The 15642-nt window shown below is 39.4% G+C and overlaps 1 protein-coding gene across 1 annotated transcript in view; it reads left to right on the top strand.

Moving 5' to 3' along the window:
- Nucleotides 1-278: 278 nt before the first annotated feature.
- The window catches only part of LOC120913476 (mucin-17-like), a 28705-nt gene continuing 13341 nt past the window's right edge, over nt 279-15642 (top strand). Inside the window, exons 1-2 of the mRNA XM_040323440.1 lie at nt 279-508; nt 6081-12122. Coding sequence (XP_040179374.1) covers nt 418-508; nt 6081-12122 — 6133 coding nt within the window. The 5' untranslated portion in view covers nt 279-417. The remainder of the gene's footprint in view (nt 509-6080; nt 12123-15642) is intronic.

The raw sequence follows: 15642 nt of genomic DNA, 5'->3' as shown, positions 1-15642 counted from the left end.
TTATGTACATTTGTAAATGGTGTCAACTGTTTTTTTCCTCAAAAGTACTTTTTTTTTTTTTTTGGTATATTGGCACTCAATAAGAGGTTGCTTGAAGATATTTAGAATTTAAGTTCATATACTTTGACATGCAACGAACAGTCCATATAGAAGAAATGTTTGGTAATGACTACCATTTTTATGTTTTAACATGTTTCAGTACTATTCTGTATACTTGCAGCCATTCCCCAGGCTTTTTCCTCATTCCTCATATTATACGTGGCTGTACAATATGACATGCCTTCTATATAAATCAGCTATAATTTAGCCAGCTGCCTTCTGCTGTCATATGAAAATGGACTTTAATGAATTAATTGACATTTATTTTACTTCAAAGTTTTGAATTAGGAGAAGATCTCGTAATACAGTTTCTGCACTATGGAGATGTTGCATGGATTTTATCCCCACAGCCAAAACTGCACTAAATGGAATATTATTTTTATTCTTTACTTTTTCCTACTGCCTGCAGGTAAGAATTCAATATCTACCAATGTGGATTAATAACAGCCTATTCACATTTCTGTCTACTACATATGTTTAATTTCCTTTTAGTTATAGTAGCATTTGCAATAGCATCTTCTCCCTGCCTTCTGGGTGGGCTTTCATATGTTTCTGTGCATTTTATGTGATTTTGTGTGCACATTTTAAATACATTTGTGTGTATTTTAGATACTTTTATATGTTAAAATGCATTCAAAAGTATATGAATAAAATATGCACCCTAAAAATGCACAAAGAACACAACAATGCATGAAAATTCTCACTCTAAATTTACAAGAAAGTACCGTACATAAAAACAAGTAGTTTAACATGTAGAAAAAAAGATCAAATACATATTCTAAAACACATATAATATGGATTTTTTGTACATAAGTGCCAATGAGGCCCAAAGTCCATAACAATGACCTGACTTAGGTTGGTTACTGATGAAATACAGAAACCGTATTCTGCTTGTGGCACAAATTTTAATGCAGTAGTGACACATGACAGTCTTTGACATCTGTAAAGCCCAAACAAACTACAGATCAGTCTGGGGTTCTGTGCTATAATATATATTTTATATTTTATATATATATATAATATCATATGTGTGTGCAGCCTATTGGATTAGGGTGTGCACCCCAAGGCTCAAACACATGCATATACTGTATATATATATATATATATATATATATATATATATATATATATATATATATATATATATATATATATATATATATATATATACATTCTTATAAACAAATGTAAAAAAAAACATATTAAAATGTAGTAGGGCAGTGGATGTATCAGTAAGGCAGAGGTTGGTGTCAGTAGTTTTTATTTATTTATTTTTATTTATTTGTTATATGTTTTACAATTGTTTTAAGAGCCTCATTGGGGGGGGGGGACTTGGGTGAAATATCAGCAGGGGCAATCCGTATTGCATGAGATGATTAGGGTGTGCCCAGGCACACCTGGCACACCCCCTGCGCACGCCTATGTATAATATATATTTTTATATTCTTCAATCTCAATTGGTGGCTCACCACTGTGGATATATGTGTACCTGCTGCTGGATTCCAAGTAATAATTAGACCCTTCTAGGTTTCTAGTCCACAGATCATATTCATTTTTACATAATACAATTATAATTTCCAAAGATACTTTTCTGCCTAATGTGACTTTATTCTTATTGTTAATATTAACTAATATTACATTGCATACAATGCTCCTCTGTAATATAATATGTCACAAAATAAGTTAATAAAATAGCTAATGAGCTTTCAGTAGAAAATCCATTAGTGGAAACTTGTACTGGCATTATTGGCCTCCTGAAAATCATGTTTGCTTGGCTGCCATGGTAATCTAACAATTAAAAAAAAGATGCAATTCTGATTGTATGCCAGTTGACTAAATCACTGAGTATCAGAAACAATTACCATGTATTTTTTTGTTTTGTTTTTCTTAATAAAATATATTTTTTCACCTTTTTTCACCTTTTTTCATCTTTTTTGCTCTTGATCTCCAGCAGCCTCTTCATGTCTACATGCCCTTGAGAGATGGCTGCATTAAGGAAAGAGTTCAGTATTGGGTGCTTCCAAGTTTTCTCAGTACAAGTTTCCTTTAAGACCAGTCAGAATAAATAAAGAATTATATCTACTTTTTTTTTTTTTTTTTTTTGTAACTGGTGAATTGAGATTCAGCTATAAATGTTTCCATGTTTCCAAAAAATCTGTCTTTGTTCCAGTCATTTCTATGTTCTGATTTTTTGTGAGAAACTATAGTACTTTTAATTGATTTTGTAAGTTGAATCAAAGCAAAAAAAAAAATATATTAAACAGTATACATAAGTCTAATTGCCAAAATTGTGTTAGCTCTAACTTGTAATTTCAAAAGTATAATAAAATAAAAAAATATAAATCAGCTGTTATAGAGTAACAACACATTTGTGCTCCTGCATTGTGTCACCCATTGTCACACGGATTCCTGAAGGGGACTACAAATGGCTGCACTGGGCACTGGGATTATGTCACACGTTAATGTGTGTTGTGTTAAAGCGGAGCTCCACCCTAAAGTGGAACTCCCACTGATCGGGAACCCTCCCCCCCTCCGGTGTCACATTTGACACCTTTCAGGGGGGAGGGGGGTGCAGATACTTGTCTAAAGACAGGTATTTTCACCCACTTCCTGCCACACAGTCTCGGGCAGGATAAAAAAATGCCAGCTTGTGTATTACTACATTTTCCTTTACAAGTTTAGAGAATGGGAATTTTTTGTATATTCACACAAAGTGTGCAAAATATATTGTAGTTTAACCACTAGCCGACCGCGCACCGCCGTTCTACGTCGGCAGGTCGGCTCGGCTGGGCGAGAGCACGTAGTATAACGTCCTCTCTCTCAGCCGCCACTAGGGGCGCGCGCGCCCCCGACTCCCGTGCGTGTGCCCGGCGGGCGCGATCGGCGCCGGGCACACGCGATCGCTCGGTACAGAGCGGGGACCGGGAGCTGTGTGTGTAAACACACAGCTCTCGGTCCTGTCAGCAGGGGAAATGCTGATCTTCTGTTCATACAATGTATGAACAGAGGATCAGTGTTTCCCCTAGTGAGGCCACCCCCCCCCACAGTAAGAACACACCCAGGCATACTTAACCCCTTCCCCGCCCCCTAGTGTTAACCCCTTCACTGCCAGTGGCATTTTTATAGTAATCCAATGCATTTTCATAGCACTGATCGCTATAAAAATGCCAATGGTCCCAAAAATGTGTCAAAAATGTCCGAAGTGTCCGCCATAATGTCGCAATACAGAAAAAAAATCACTGATCGCCGCCATTACTAGTAAAAAATATATATTAATAAAAATGACATAAAAATACCCCCTATTTTGTAAACGCTATAAATTTTGCGCAAACCAATCAATAAACGCTTATTGCGATTTTTTTTAACGAAAAATATGTAGAAGAATACGTATCGGCCTAAACTGAGGAAAAAAAAATGTTTTTTTTATATATTTTTGGGGGATATTTATTACAGCAAAAAGTAAAAAATATTAATTTTTTTCAAAATTGTCGCTCTATTTTTGTTTATAGCGCAAAAAATAAAAAACGCAGAGGTGATCAAATACCACCAAAAGAAAGCTCTATTTGTGGGAAAAAAAGGACGCCAATTTTGTTTGGGAGCCACGTCGCACGACCGCGCAATTGTCTGTTAAAGCGACGCAGTCCCGAATCGCAAAAAGTACTCTGGTCTTTGGGCAGCAATATGGTCCGGGGGGTAAGTGGTTAACAGGAGCTTATTAATCCTACTGGAGCCATCCAATAATATGACCAAATTGTTAGAAGTTAGGTCCAATGTCCATTAGACCACACCTTTAATTTACTCATTACATAAAGTCCAACGCCACTACTTTTCTACATATAAAAAAAAATTGTGCCGTCACTAAAAAAATACAAAAGTATTTTTTTTCACTGGAACAAGTATCCGTTCTCTGGTGCTGTACCCCTTAGACTTAGGGAGGGTGGCTTGATCTGTACAATAACATAAAGTTATGCTTTAAAGTAATCCTGAACTTTGCCTATACAAGTAAATAGGTAAAGATTCATGCCATGATAGCTGCACATACTCCCCGGCCTTCTGCTCCCCTGCTGTTCTGATTAACTAACTGGAGTGAAGAGAAGAAGCCTTGTCTAAGCTCTAAGGCCTCGTACACACGACCGAGGAACTCGACGGAAAAGACACATTGTTTTCCTCGACGAGTTCCTTTCTTAGACTTGTCAAGAAACTCGACAAGCTTGCTTTGCGTACACACGGTCAAGACAAAATCTCCTCATTCTCAAACGCGGTGACGTACAACACATACAATGGCAGGGGAAGTTTGATTCCACTGGCACAACCCTTCTGGCTGCTTTTGCTAATCTCATGTTACTGCGTGTTAAGTAAAAGTTTGGTAAGAGACGATTTGCACTTTTCAGTCTGTTACAGCGTGACAAATGTGTTATCTCCATTACAAAGGTTACTTTTACCGAAGGTGCGCTCCCGTCTCATACTTTATTCTGAGCATGCGCGGGTTTCTTAGCATGTTTCTCGTCGAAAACCAGCCCAACGAAATTGAGACTCCCGTCGAGGAAAAAGAGAACTTGTTCTCTTTTTTCCTCGTCGAGTTCCTTGACAGTTTCCTCGATGAAAAACATACACACGACCGTTTTCCTCGGCAAAAAAGCTCTGCCACCAAGTTTCTTGATGGATTCATGTAATGGAAAACTGTTGTGTGTACGAGACCTAAGACTTGGAGCTTACACAGGGCTAAGAATTTCCACCACTCATTTGGCAATGCTTGGTGTCTGAGCAGCCAATCATCAAGTACTAGCATGTAAGGAAAGTCACATGCTCCCCTTTACTTAAAAATAGCACCCATTTTTCTGTGCTACCAGTGGCTGTCATGTTCTGATTTTTTGTAAGAAACTATAGTACTTTTAATTGATTTTGTAAGTTGAATCAAAGCAAAAAATATATATATTAAACAGTATACATAAGTCTAATTGCCAAAATTGTGTTAGCTCTAACTTGTAATTTCAAAAGTATAATAAAATAAAAAAATATAAATCAGCTGTTATAGAGTAAACAACTCATTTGTGCTCCTGCATTGTCACCCAGATTCCTGAAGGGGACTACAAATGGCTGCACTGGGCACTGGGATAATGTCACACGTTAATTTGTGTTGTGTTAAAGCGGAGCTCCACCCTAAAGTGGAACTCCCGCTGATCGGAACCCTCCCCCCTCCGGTGTCACATTTGACACCTTTCAAGGGGGAGGGGGGTGCAGATACCTGTCTAAAGACAGGTATTTGCACCCACTTCCGACCACACAGTCTCGGGCAGGATAAAAAAATGCCAGCTTGTGTATCAGTGGCTGAATAGAATGGCAACAGACTGGGAGTGACAAAAAGATTGGTGCTTCTGGGTGATCCCTTATTTAATTATCCAACATGTCTTAGCTTAGGAACTGATTTCCAACATAATGCCAATAATGAGTTTTTAAATCCAAATTCCCAAGAGCATATTTATTTATTTGTTGGGGTATTTGAAATTTGAAAAGTTCACCTTCAGCAACATTTTTCCCCAAAAAAACACCCTATGCACATCCTTATCTTCTGAATAGTACATACCGGCAGTCCTCCTGTTTTAAATGCTGAACCTCCTCCCACTACACATCCAGCTGTGTTGGGCGCTCCACATAAACTGTTAGCCCCTTGATCCCCCTCCATCCTGTTTTTTGCAGGACAGACTGGACACTACAATTGTGCACTCCCTAGCTGTCACTCTGGGTCATTCAAACTCCTGCCCTTACTACATTGTTCTTGATAACATTGGAGAGCTATGACTGGTCAGGCAGAGAAGAAGATTTGGCTCAGGAACATAGTTATTCTGGTTGAAAAAAAAAGTAAGGCTTTTTGATTACTTTAGAAAGCTTGGCATGTTAAGCTGTGATAGAGAAGCCTTTAGTTAATTTTTTTATAAGTGAATCTTATATGCTTGCTTATAGCATTTGTTAATATTTTGCAGTGACAGAAATAATGGCACAGAGTGAAACAACAAATGCATCAACGAATTTACCTTCACCAGTTTCAAATGAAAAAACATCTTCAAGCACCACAGTCCCTGCAACAGCTCCAAGTCTCACTCGATCCCCCACACTTTCTCTAACTCATAGCATTGCAGATCTAACTACAAAAGATGCTATAAAAGGGGCAACAGTAATGACAACGCTTAATGTACCAACATCACATTTGGAAAGTACAGCTAAACTGGATACAGAAGGTGCAAAATTAACAACTAGCAAAAACATGATTGCAGAAATGTCCCAATCTACAACAGTAGCAGTTAAAAAAAGCACTCAAACAACTTTGGACACGACTTCAATGAGTGCTGAACGCATAACAGTTTTTAAAGAAACATCAGCAACTACAATATTAAATAGTGAAACCACAGCTATTAAACCTACAAAAGATACAATAGAAACTAGCAATGGTCAAACTGGTATGACTACAGAAGATAAAAAGGTAACAACAGTAGAAAGTACAAAATTGACCACAGAAAATATAAAAAGTACAAACGTTATTACCACAGAAGGCAACCTAGTGTCATCTGTTACAAAACCAATGTCATCTGCTGAAGGTGACACAACATTAAAAACAGAAATAACAACAGGGACAATTAGGTATGACAACACCATAAGTTCAGCAGGGACTACAGTATTAACTAGTGCGGTTGCATCAGTAGCAGCAACAACAAAAGATAAAACAGGAGAATCCGAAGGAGTCACAACATCAGCCGCAACTATCGAAGGGACAACAGGGGTAACAACAGACCATGAAATAACAATGCAAACAGAGGCCACAACAGTGTTTGGAAAAACAAGTATGGCAACAGCGGAAGCCAGCAGTATCCCATTAACAATTACTCCACAGGGCACTCCAACATTAACTACAGAAGTTACAACCATGCCAACTAGAAATGAGGAAACAATGACAACTACTGGGGGCATAACATCCATTTCAGAGAGCACTTCACTAACAACTACTTCAGTGGCAACAACGTTGGGGACAACAATAGAAACACCAACTCATGTAATAACAACCGAAGAAAAAACATCAGCAACATCTGCAGAAGGTACATCAGCCACAACCGCAGAAGGGACAGTGGTGTTAACCACCACCAATGCACTATTTCCAACTCAGGTATCAACAGTGGCAGGTACAGAAACCACCAAAGCCTTAACATCATCAACACCAGAGGACAGCACGGCATTAACCACACTAGTCGCAACTTTAACTGCAACAATTACCAATCCAATAGTAACCACTGAAGGAACTACACTTGAAACAACAGCTTCAATTACAAGCCCAGGACAAATAACAACAGGTGGAGCAGTCACAACTGCAGAAAGTATAGCAATTACACAAGGCAGCACACCAACAACAATGGAAAATACAGTTGTAACAACTTCACAGGGTACATCAATTCCAGCTTCTGAGGGTTCATCAGCAGCAGCTACAGTCCATACAACAGAATTATCCACATATGTTTCAATAATGTCAGAAAAATCTAGCATTATGCCAACAACAGTGGCTCCAGAAGGCACTACAATATTAACTACAGGAAGTACAACAATAATGAGCAGCTCATTGTCAGAGGGAACTTCGGTATTAACTACTGAGAACCCAACAGAAGCCACAACAGAGTTTGGAAAAACAACAAGTATGGCAACAGCGGAAGCCAGCAGTATCCCAATAACAATTACTCCACAGGGCACTCCAACATTAACTACAGAAGTTACAACCATGCAAACTAGAAATGAGGAAACAATGACAACTACTGGGGGCATAACATCCATTTCAGAGAGCACTTCAGTAACAAATACTTTAGTTACAACAACGTTTGAGACAACAAAAGAAACACAGACTCATGTAATAACAACTGAAGAAAAAACATCAGCGACATCTACAGAAGGTACAGCAGCCACAACCACAAAAGGAACAACTTTGTTATCCACAAATAGTGCATTATTTTCAACTCAAGTATCAACAGTGGCAGGTACAGAAACCACCAAAGCCTTAACATCATCAACACCAGAAGACAGCATGGCATTAACCACACTAGTCGCAACTTTAACAGCAACAATTACCAATCCAATAGTAACCACTGAAGGAACGACACTTGAAACAACAGCTTCAATTACAAGCCCAGGACAAATAACAACAGGGGGAGCAGTCACAACTGCAGAAAGTATAGCAATTACACAAGGCAGCAAACCAACAACAATGGAAAATACAGTTGTAACAACTTCACAGGGTACATCAATTCCAGCTTCTGGGGGTTCATCAGCAGCAGCTACAGTTCATACAACAGAATTATCCACACATGTTTCAATAATGTCGGAAAAATCTAGCATTATGCCAACAACAGTGACTTCAGAAGGCACTACAATATTTACTACAGGAAGTACACCAATAATGAGTAGCTCATCATCAGAGGGAACTTCAGTATTAACTACTCAGAACCCAACAGAAGCCACAACAGTGTTTGGAAAAACAACAAGTATGGCAACAGCGGAAGCCAGCAGTATCCCAATAACAATTACTCCACAGGGCACTCCAACATTAACTACAGAAGTTACAACCATGCCAACTAGAAATGAGGAAACAATGACAACTACTGGGGGCATAACATCCATTTCAGAGAGCACTTCAGTAACAAATACTTTAGTTACAACAATGTTAGAGACAACAAAAGAAACACCAACTCATGTAATAACAACTGAAGAAAAAACATCAGCGACATCTACAGAAGGTACAGCAGCCACAAATACAAAAGGAACAACTTTGTTATCCACAAATAGTGCATTATTTTCAACTCAAGTATCAACAGTGGCAGGTACAGAAACCATCAAAGCCTTAACATCAACAATACCAGAAGACAGCATGGCATTAACCACACTAGTCGCAACTTCAACACCAAAAATTACCAATCCAACAGTAAATACTGAAGGAACTACATTTGAAACAACAGTTTCAATTACAAGCACAGAACAAATAACGACAGGGGGAGAAGTCACAACTGCAGAAAGTATAGCAATTACACAAGGCAGCACACCAACAACAATGGTAAATACAGTTGTAACAACTTCACAGGGTATGTCAGCCTCTGCTTCTGAGGGTTCATCAACAGCAACTACAGTCCATACAACAGAATTATCCACACATGTTTCAATGATGTCAGAAAAAAATAGCATTATGTCAACAACAGTGACTTCAGAAGGCACTACAATATTTACTACAGGAAGTACACCAATAATGAGTAGCTCATCATCAGAGGGAACTTCAGTGTTAACTACTCCGAACCCAACAGAAGCCACAACAGTGCTTGAAAAAACAACAACAGAGGCCAGTAGTATCTCAATCACAATTAGTCCACAAGGCACTCCAACATTAACTACAGAGGGTTCAACCATGCCAACTAGAAATAAGGAAACAATGAAAACTACCGGGGACATAACATCCATTTCGGAGAGCACTTCAGTAACAACTGCTTCAGTTACATCAGTGGCAACAACGTTGGAGACAAAAACACAAACACCAACTCATGTAATAACAACTGAAGAAAAAACATCAGTGACATCTACCGAAGGTACAGCAGTCACAACTGTGTTAACCACTAATTGTGCACAATTTTCAACTCAGGTATCAACAGTGGCAGCTACAGAAACCACGGGAGCCTTAACATCAGCAACACCAGAAGTCAGCATGGCATTAACCACATTAGGCACAACTTCTGAACCAGTTGGGTCTACTGAAGCCTCAACAGTTGCAGTATCAGACCTCAACACACAAATCACTACCAACCAAGTCACAATGGTGACTGCTATAGAAAGTTCAACATCAGCAGTTGCAGGGGTCACCACATCAATAATTACAGAAAGGACAGCTTTAACAACTTCAAAAAGAGAAACATCTAGTGTAAGTACAGTTTCAGCACTTACAGAAGGTACAACCGACTTTAGCACAAAAGGTACCTCAGTATCATCTACAGAAGGTGTACTGGTAACCACGGTAGAAGGTACCACACCCAAAACCACAGATGACACAAAAGCCTCAGAAAAAACATTTGCAGAGAGCACAACATTATTAACTACTCCATTTACATCAACAGTAGTAATTACAAAAGGTACAGTAACAGAAAAAACTGTTGATACAACAACAGCTTCTTCAGTGGGAATATCAGTAGTGACTACAGAACACACAACAGCAATATCCACAGAAAAGGGCAACATGTCTACACAGGCAACAACAGAAACTAACACTGGTCCAACAAAATCAACAACACAGGGCACTTCAGCCTCAACTACAGTAGGTGCTAGTTTGATGACTACAGAAGGTAAAGCAGTAACAACTAATAAAGGAACAACAGTTATAGACAGTACCACAAGATTAGCTACTGATGATGCATCCAAAAAGGCACCTACAAATGCAATAACTACATCTACAAAATATACAACAGCTGGTATTACAACAGCAACCAAAGAAGGGACTTCAGCCATGACTGCAGCAACTACAGAAATATTGACAGCACTCACAACCAATACCACACCAAGCTCAACTCAAGTAGCAACAGGGCTAACAACAAAAGATTCTAAAGACACAATAGCAACAACACAAGGTACCATTATATTATCTACATTAGTCACTTCTGGTAATACTGTTAGTATTACAGAAGGCACAACAGTTAAATCTCCAGATATCACAACTGGAATAGCAAGTATAAGTGCAGCAATTACAGAGGCCACCACGCCAAAAACTACACTAAATACCGCCCTAACAACTTTGGAAAGTAAAACAACACCCTCTAGTGTAGGTTCATCAGCATTCACCACTCAAGGCTCAACTCCAGTACCTACAAAGGGATCAACACAAATAACTACAGACAGTACAACAGTGAAAACTATGGAAGGTTCCACAGCAATAATTACTAAAATTACCAATCCAGTAACCGATAAAAATACAGCCATAACAAATTCAGATAGTAAAATAGGAATGACAGAGACTACATCCATGGCCATGACTACAAAAGTCACAATAGCAAAACCTGCCATGGGTACATCAGCTGAAGGAGGATCAACAGTAACTACTGAAGAAACTACGCTTGAAACCACAGCTTTATTTACAAGCACAGAACAAATAACAACAGGGGGAGCAGTCACAACTGCAGAAAGTATAGCAATTACACAAGGCAGCACACCACCAACAACGGAAAATACAGTTGTAACAACGTCACAGGGTACATCAATTCCAGCTTCTGGGGGTTCATCAGCAGCAGCTACAACAGAATTATCCACACATGTTTCAATAATGTCAGCAACATCTAACATTATGCCAACAACAGTGACTCCAGAAGGCACTACAATATTAAATACAGGAAGAACAACAATAATGAGTAGCTCATCGTCAGAGGGAACTTCAGTATTAACTATTCAGAGCACATCGTTAGCAAATACAAAATTTACAACAGCAGAAACTTCCATGGGTGTGATAACAAATGTAGAAGGTACAAAAGTAAAAACCACAGCAGGAGGAGCAACTGTATTATCCACAAAAAGTTTAGAAGTTTCAAGACAAGTTACAGTGGCAACTACGGAAACTTCAGAGAGTACCCCACTACCAATTACTGGAGTTTCAACAACAATATTTACAGATGTGGGCACCAAGTTAACTAAGGAAGGTACTGCAGAAACAACTGAAAGTGTAGCGACAGCAGAAACACCAACAGTTGCAAGTGCTACAGTAACCACAGAGAAAAATTATACAGATATCACAACAGCATCAACAACAGGTACAGCAGCAAGGACAGAGGTAACAACAGGGACAACAAAAGATATGACCAAAAGCTCAATATCAATTCCAGGCACTACATCAACTACAAGAGGGATTTCTACATCACTTGCCATAACATTTAGTAATACGGAATCAGTTGGTGTTAGCATGGATAACGATCCAATAATTTATGTGAATGTGACCATGCTGGATGCATATACCAAGATGAAACAAACAGGTAATGGTATATTTATTTGCATGAATTTTATTATAGTTATGGTTATAGGTAATGATCATAATATATATTTACATACATACATACAAACTTACAGTGGATATGATTTTATTGCAAATTCTTACCTGCAAAGGTAATGGGAAACCATGCTGCTGTGGGAACGTGTACCAATGCCAAAATTAAGGAAATAAAGAAAATCAGTATCTCTCCCTACACAAAACTGTTGGCTCTCCCCAACACAAACTGACAATATCACTGCTGTGAGCTCTCCATATAATAAAAAGGTTCCTGGGTTATACATACTGTACCTTTTAAATGCTGCCTTCTGTGACTCATCTAACCAGTGGTACAGGCTATTCACTGCATTATGGGTACTTGTACACAAAATTATGAGGATATGTACATATCCAAACGTATTTGCGTGTACATGTACACAGATACACAGACGTAAAACTTCTTCTACCCTTTTTTAATCAAATGGCCTATGGGTTGTTGGGTTTATTTCTGGTGGTGAGCCTGCAATTTTTTTAGCCAAAACGTTGTGATTTTTGCTAATCCTATGGATTCACCATATACCCACGGTAGCAACAAGCCCCAACTTCATTCCTAATATTTGACTGACAAGATAATTTTGGAAGTTAAGTCTAGCCACTTGACTCCCAGTCCAATTCTGACATCCATGTTAAAATCAATTTTTTTTTTAAATTGACTTAGAACCACCAAACATTTAATATTTTTTTAATTTCAATAATTTTTATTGATAATTATATGATAACGCAAGGAAAAAAATGCAATGTTATGCGAGTGAACAACACATTCCAAACTCTAATGCCGGGTACACACGATCATTTTTCGGCATGAAAAAAAAACAAAGTTTTTCGGCATGTAGAAAAAACAATGTTTTTTCAACTTCATCATTAAAACCACGTTGCCCACACACGGTCGTGAAAAAAAAAATGCTCTAGCAAAGCGCAGTGACGTAAAACATGTACGATGGCACTATAAAGGGGAAGTTCCATAAGGATGACGCCACCCTTGGGGCTGCTTTAGCTGATTTTGTGTTAGTAAAAGACGATTCGCGCTACAGCGTGACGAATGTGCTTACTCCATTGCGAACGGTAGTTTTACCAGAAGGAACGCTCCCATCTCATAACTTGCTTCTGAGCATGCGTGGGTTTTTAACGTCGTTTTAGCCCACACACGATCATTTTTTACAACCTGAAAAACGACATAGTTTAAAACGTCATTAAAAAATGCAGCATGTTCGAGAAAAAAAATTGTCGTTTTTCAGAACCCGAAAAATGATGTGAAGCCCACACACGATCATTTTAAATGACATTTTTTTAAAACGTCGTTTTTTCCTGCCGAAAAATGATCGTGTGTACGCGGCATTAGTTTATACTCTTGAATATCTTTCTCTAATTGCATGAGGTAAAATAGCATTCTAACTTGTCCGCATTGTTCTGAGCGACTCAACCAATATCATAACTGTGTTTGCCAGACAGTATAACATTAAGTACTACAAAAACTGGTCAAGCATTGCGATTCTCGACCCCCTGAATGCCCCAAAGGGATCACACCGCATCCTAGGGGACGAGGTCACGAAGCTCTCTCACGTGGCCTTCAGAATGGTACAATCTTAATGGAAGAGAAAGGTTTCACATAACATTGTTACTAATGCAAAACAGTGCATTATAACAGATAGCAAGAATTCTCAGTACCAACAGAATAATGTAGATACAACAGGGAAGACATCAGAAAAGAGGGGAAAAGAAAAACATGGGAAAGAAGAAAGGAGGTTTGAAAGGATGCACTCAAGAAGGTATGGGAGCGATCAAGCTTTCAGGCTGAATTCCAGGTATGAGGGAAATATTGCAGAAGGTGGCCCAAGGTTCCCAAGTGGTAATAAATCTCTCAGTTTGGTCAGTAAATTTGCTACGATTTGCTCTTACACCATGATCCAGGAGACTTTTCTCCTGAACCCTTGGAAGGACACTGTGGGTTTCTTCCAGGCTTTGGCTATGGTCATTTTGGCTATCAATAAAATGAAAAAATGACAGTGCCTGAGAGTGTTTAGCTAAGTCAGGAATACAGTGGTTTAAAAGAGCTATGCTGGAATGAGGAGTCACCACTACCCTCGTCAAGGAGCCAGTGGTACGGAACACTTTCCGTCAGAAGGATCTAATGCGAGGGCAGGACCACCAAGTGTGAAGCATAGAACCCTCCAGTTGACATCCTCTAAAACATAGTGGCAAGGTCCCCAGATAGATCCTTGCCAGTCTGGAAGGAACATAGTACCACCTAAGCATAACTTTTAGACTTGCTTCAATGAGAGAAATATTAAGAATACCTTTATAGGCTCAATTTGATGAGCGGAACCAGACCGCGGGGGTCCACGTGCTGTCCGTGTCCTCCTCCCTGGCCCAGGCATAGGTTGGCTTATCCATCTTAGTCATCAGAGCTGTATAGATCAACAAGATACCTCCCCTCTGATCCGCAGTATTTAAGCACCAGTGTTCATAGGAAGTTATAACGGGGGGTACTGATTTGTTGGTTCATATGGAGTGTAGAAAATTTGAGATTTGGGAGAATCTAAAAAGTTTTGAATCAGGCATTTCTAATTTTTTCCTGCAGTGTGAAAGGGAAAGGCTGCCCACAGGGGAGAGAAAGTGCCCAATCCGGTAGAGGCCTTTGTCTGTCCACCATCTAAATGTTTCGAAATTCAGCCCCGGAGGGAAATTAGTATTATGAAATAAATGTGTTAGTGGCTTGAGGGGGGATATCAGGGTGTGTAGAGCATAAAGCTTGGAGCAAAGGGCTACGGAGTGGGAGAGAGTGGGTGACATAATAGCTGGTCTGAATTTGGGGCCACACCCTAGAAGGTAATCAATGGTATTTAAAGGGATAGCTTGACGTTCCATAGCGAGTCAATCAGGTTTTGAGCCCCTGGAGAAAACCATCGACATCTGCGCCAATTGCGCTGCCTGATAGTAGCCCCATAGATTAGAGAGCCGCAAGCCTCCCTGTGTTTTTAGGCAGAAAAGTATTCCAGAGGGACATCTGTATCCTTTCTTACCCTCAAGCAAACTGGACTATATCTGACTGGGGTTTATCAAGGAATTGCTTCTTTACCGGGATGGGGAGAGAGTGAAATAAATACAAAAGACGTGGGAGAAGGGTCATTTTAACAGCATGGACTCTGCCCAACCAGGACAAGCCACACCTGGCCTGCCGCTCAATGTCTCCTCTGCATTTAAGCACCATAGGGGGATAGTTTGCTTTGAAAAGGTTATTGGCGTCAGGCGTTAGTTTGCTTTCTAGGTATGGAATTTGTGAGGGAGCCCAAGAGAAGGCAAAATTACTTGTTTAAGTTGATCCAGGGGAACATTTATATTCAGTGCCAATGATTTGTTCATTTTAACCCGCAAGCCAGAAATTTCACTGAAAACCCGTAGTGTCTTAAGTATCATAGGGGTGGAAGTTAGGGGGGAGGTGACAAAAAGGAGGAGGTCGTCGGCATATA

The sequence above is a fragment of the Rana temporaria genome, chromosome 9 (genome assembly GCF_905171775.1).
Source record: "Rana temporaria chromosome 9, aRanTem1.1, whole genome shotgun sequence".
NCBI lineage: Eukaryota > Metazoa > Chordata > Amphibia > Anura > Ranidae > Rana > Rana temporaria.
Note: the sequence above shows the minus strand (reverse complement) of the source record. Positions and strands in the feature narration are given on the sequence as shown.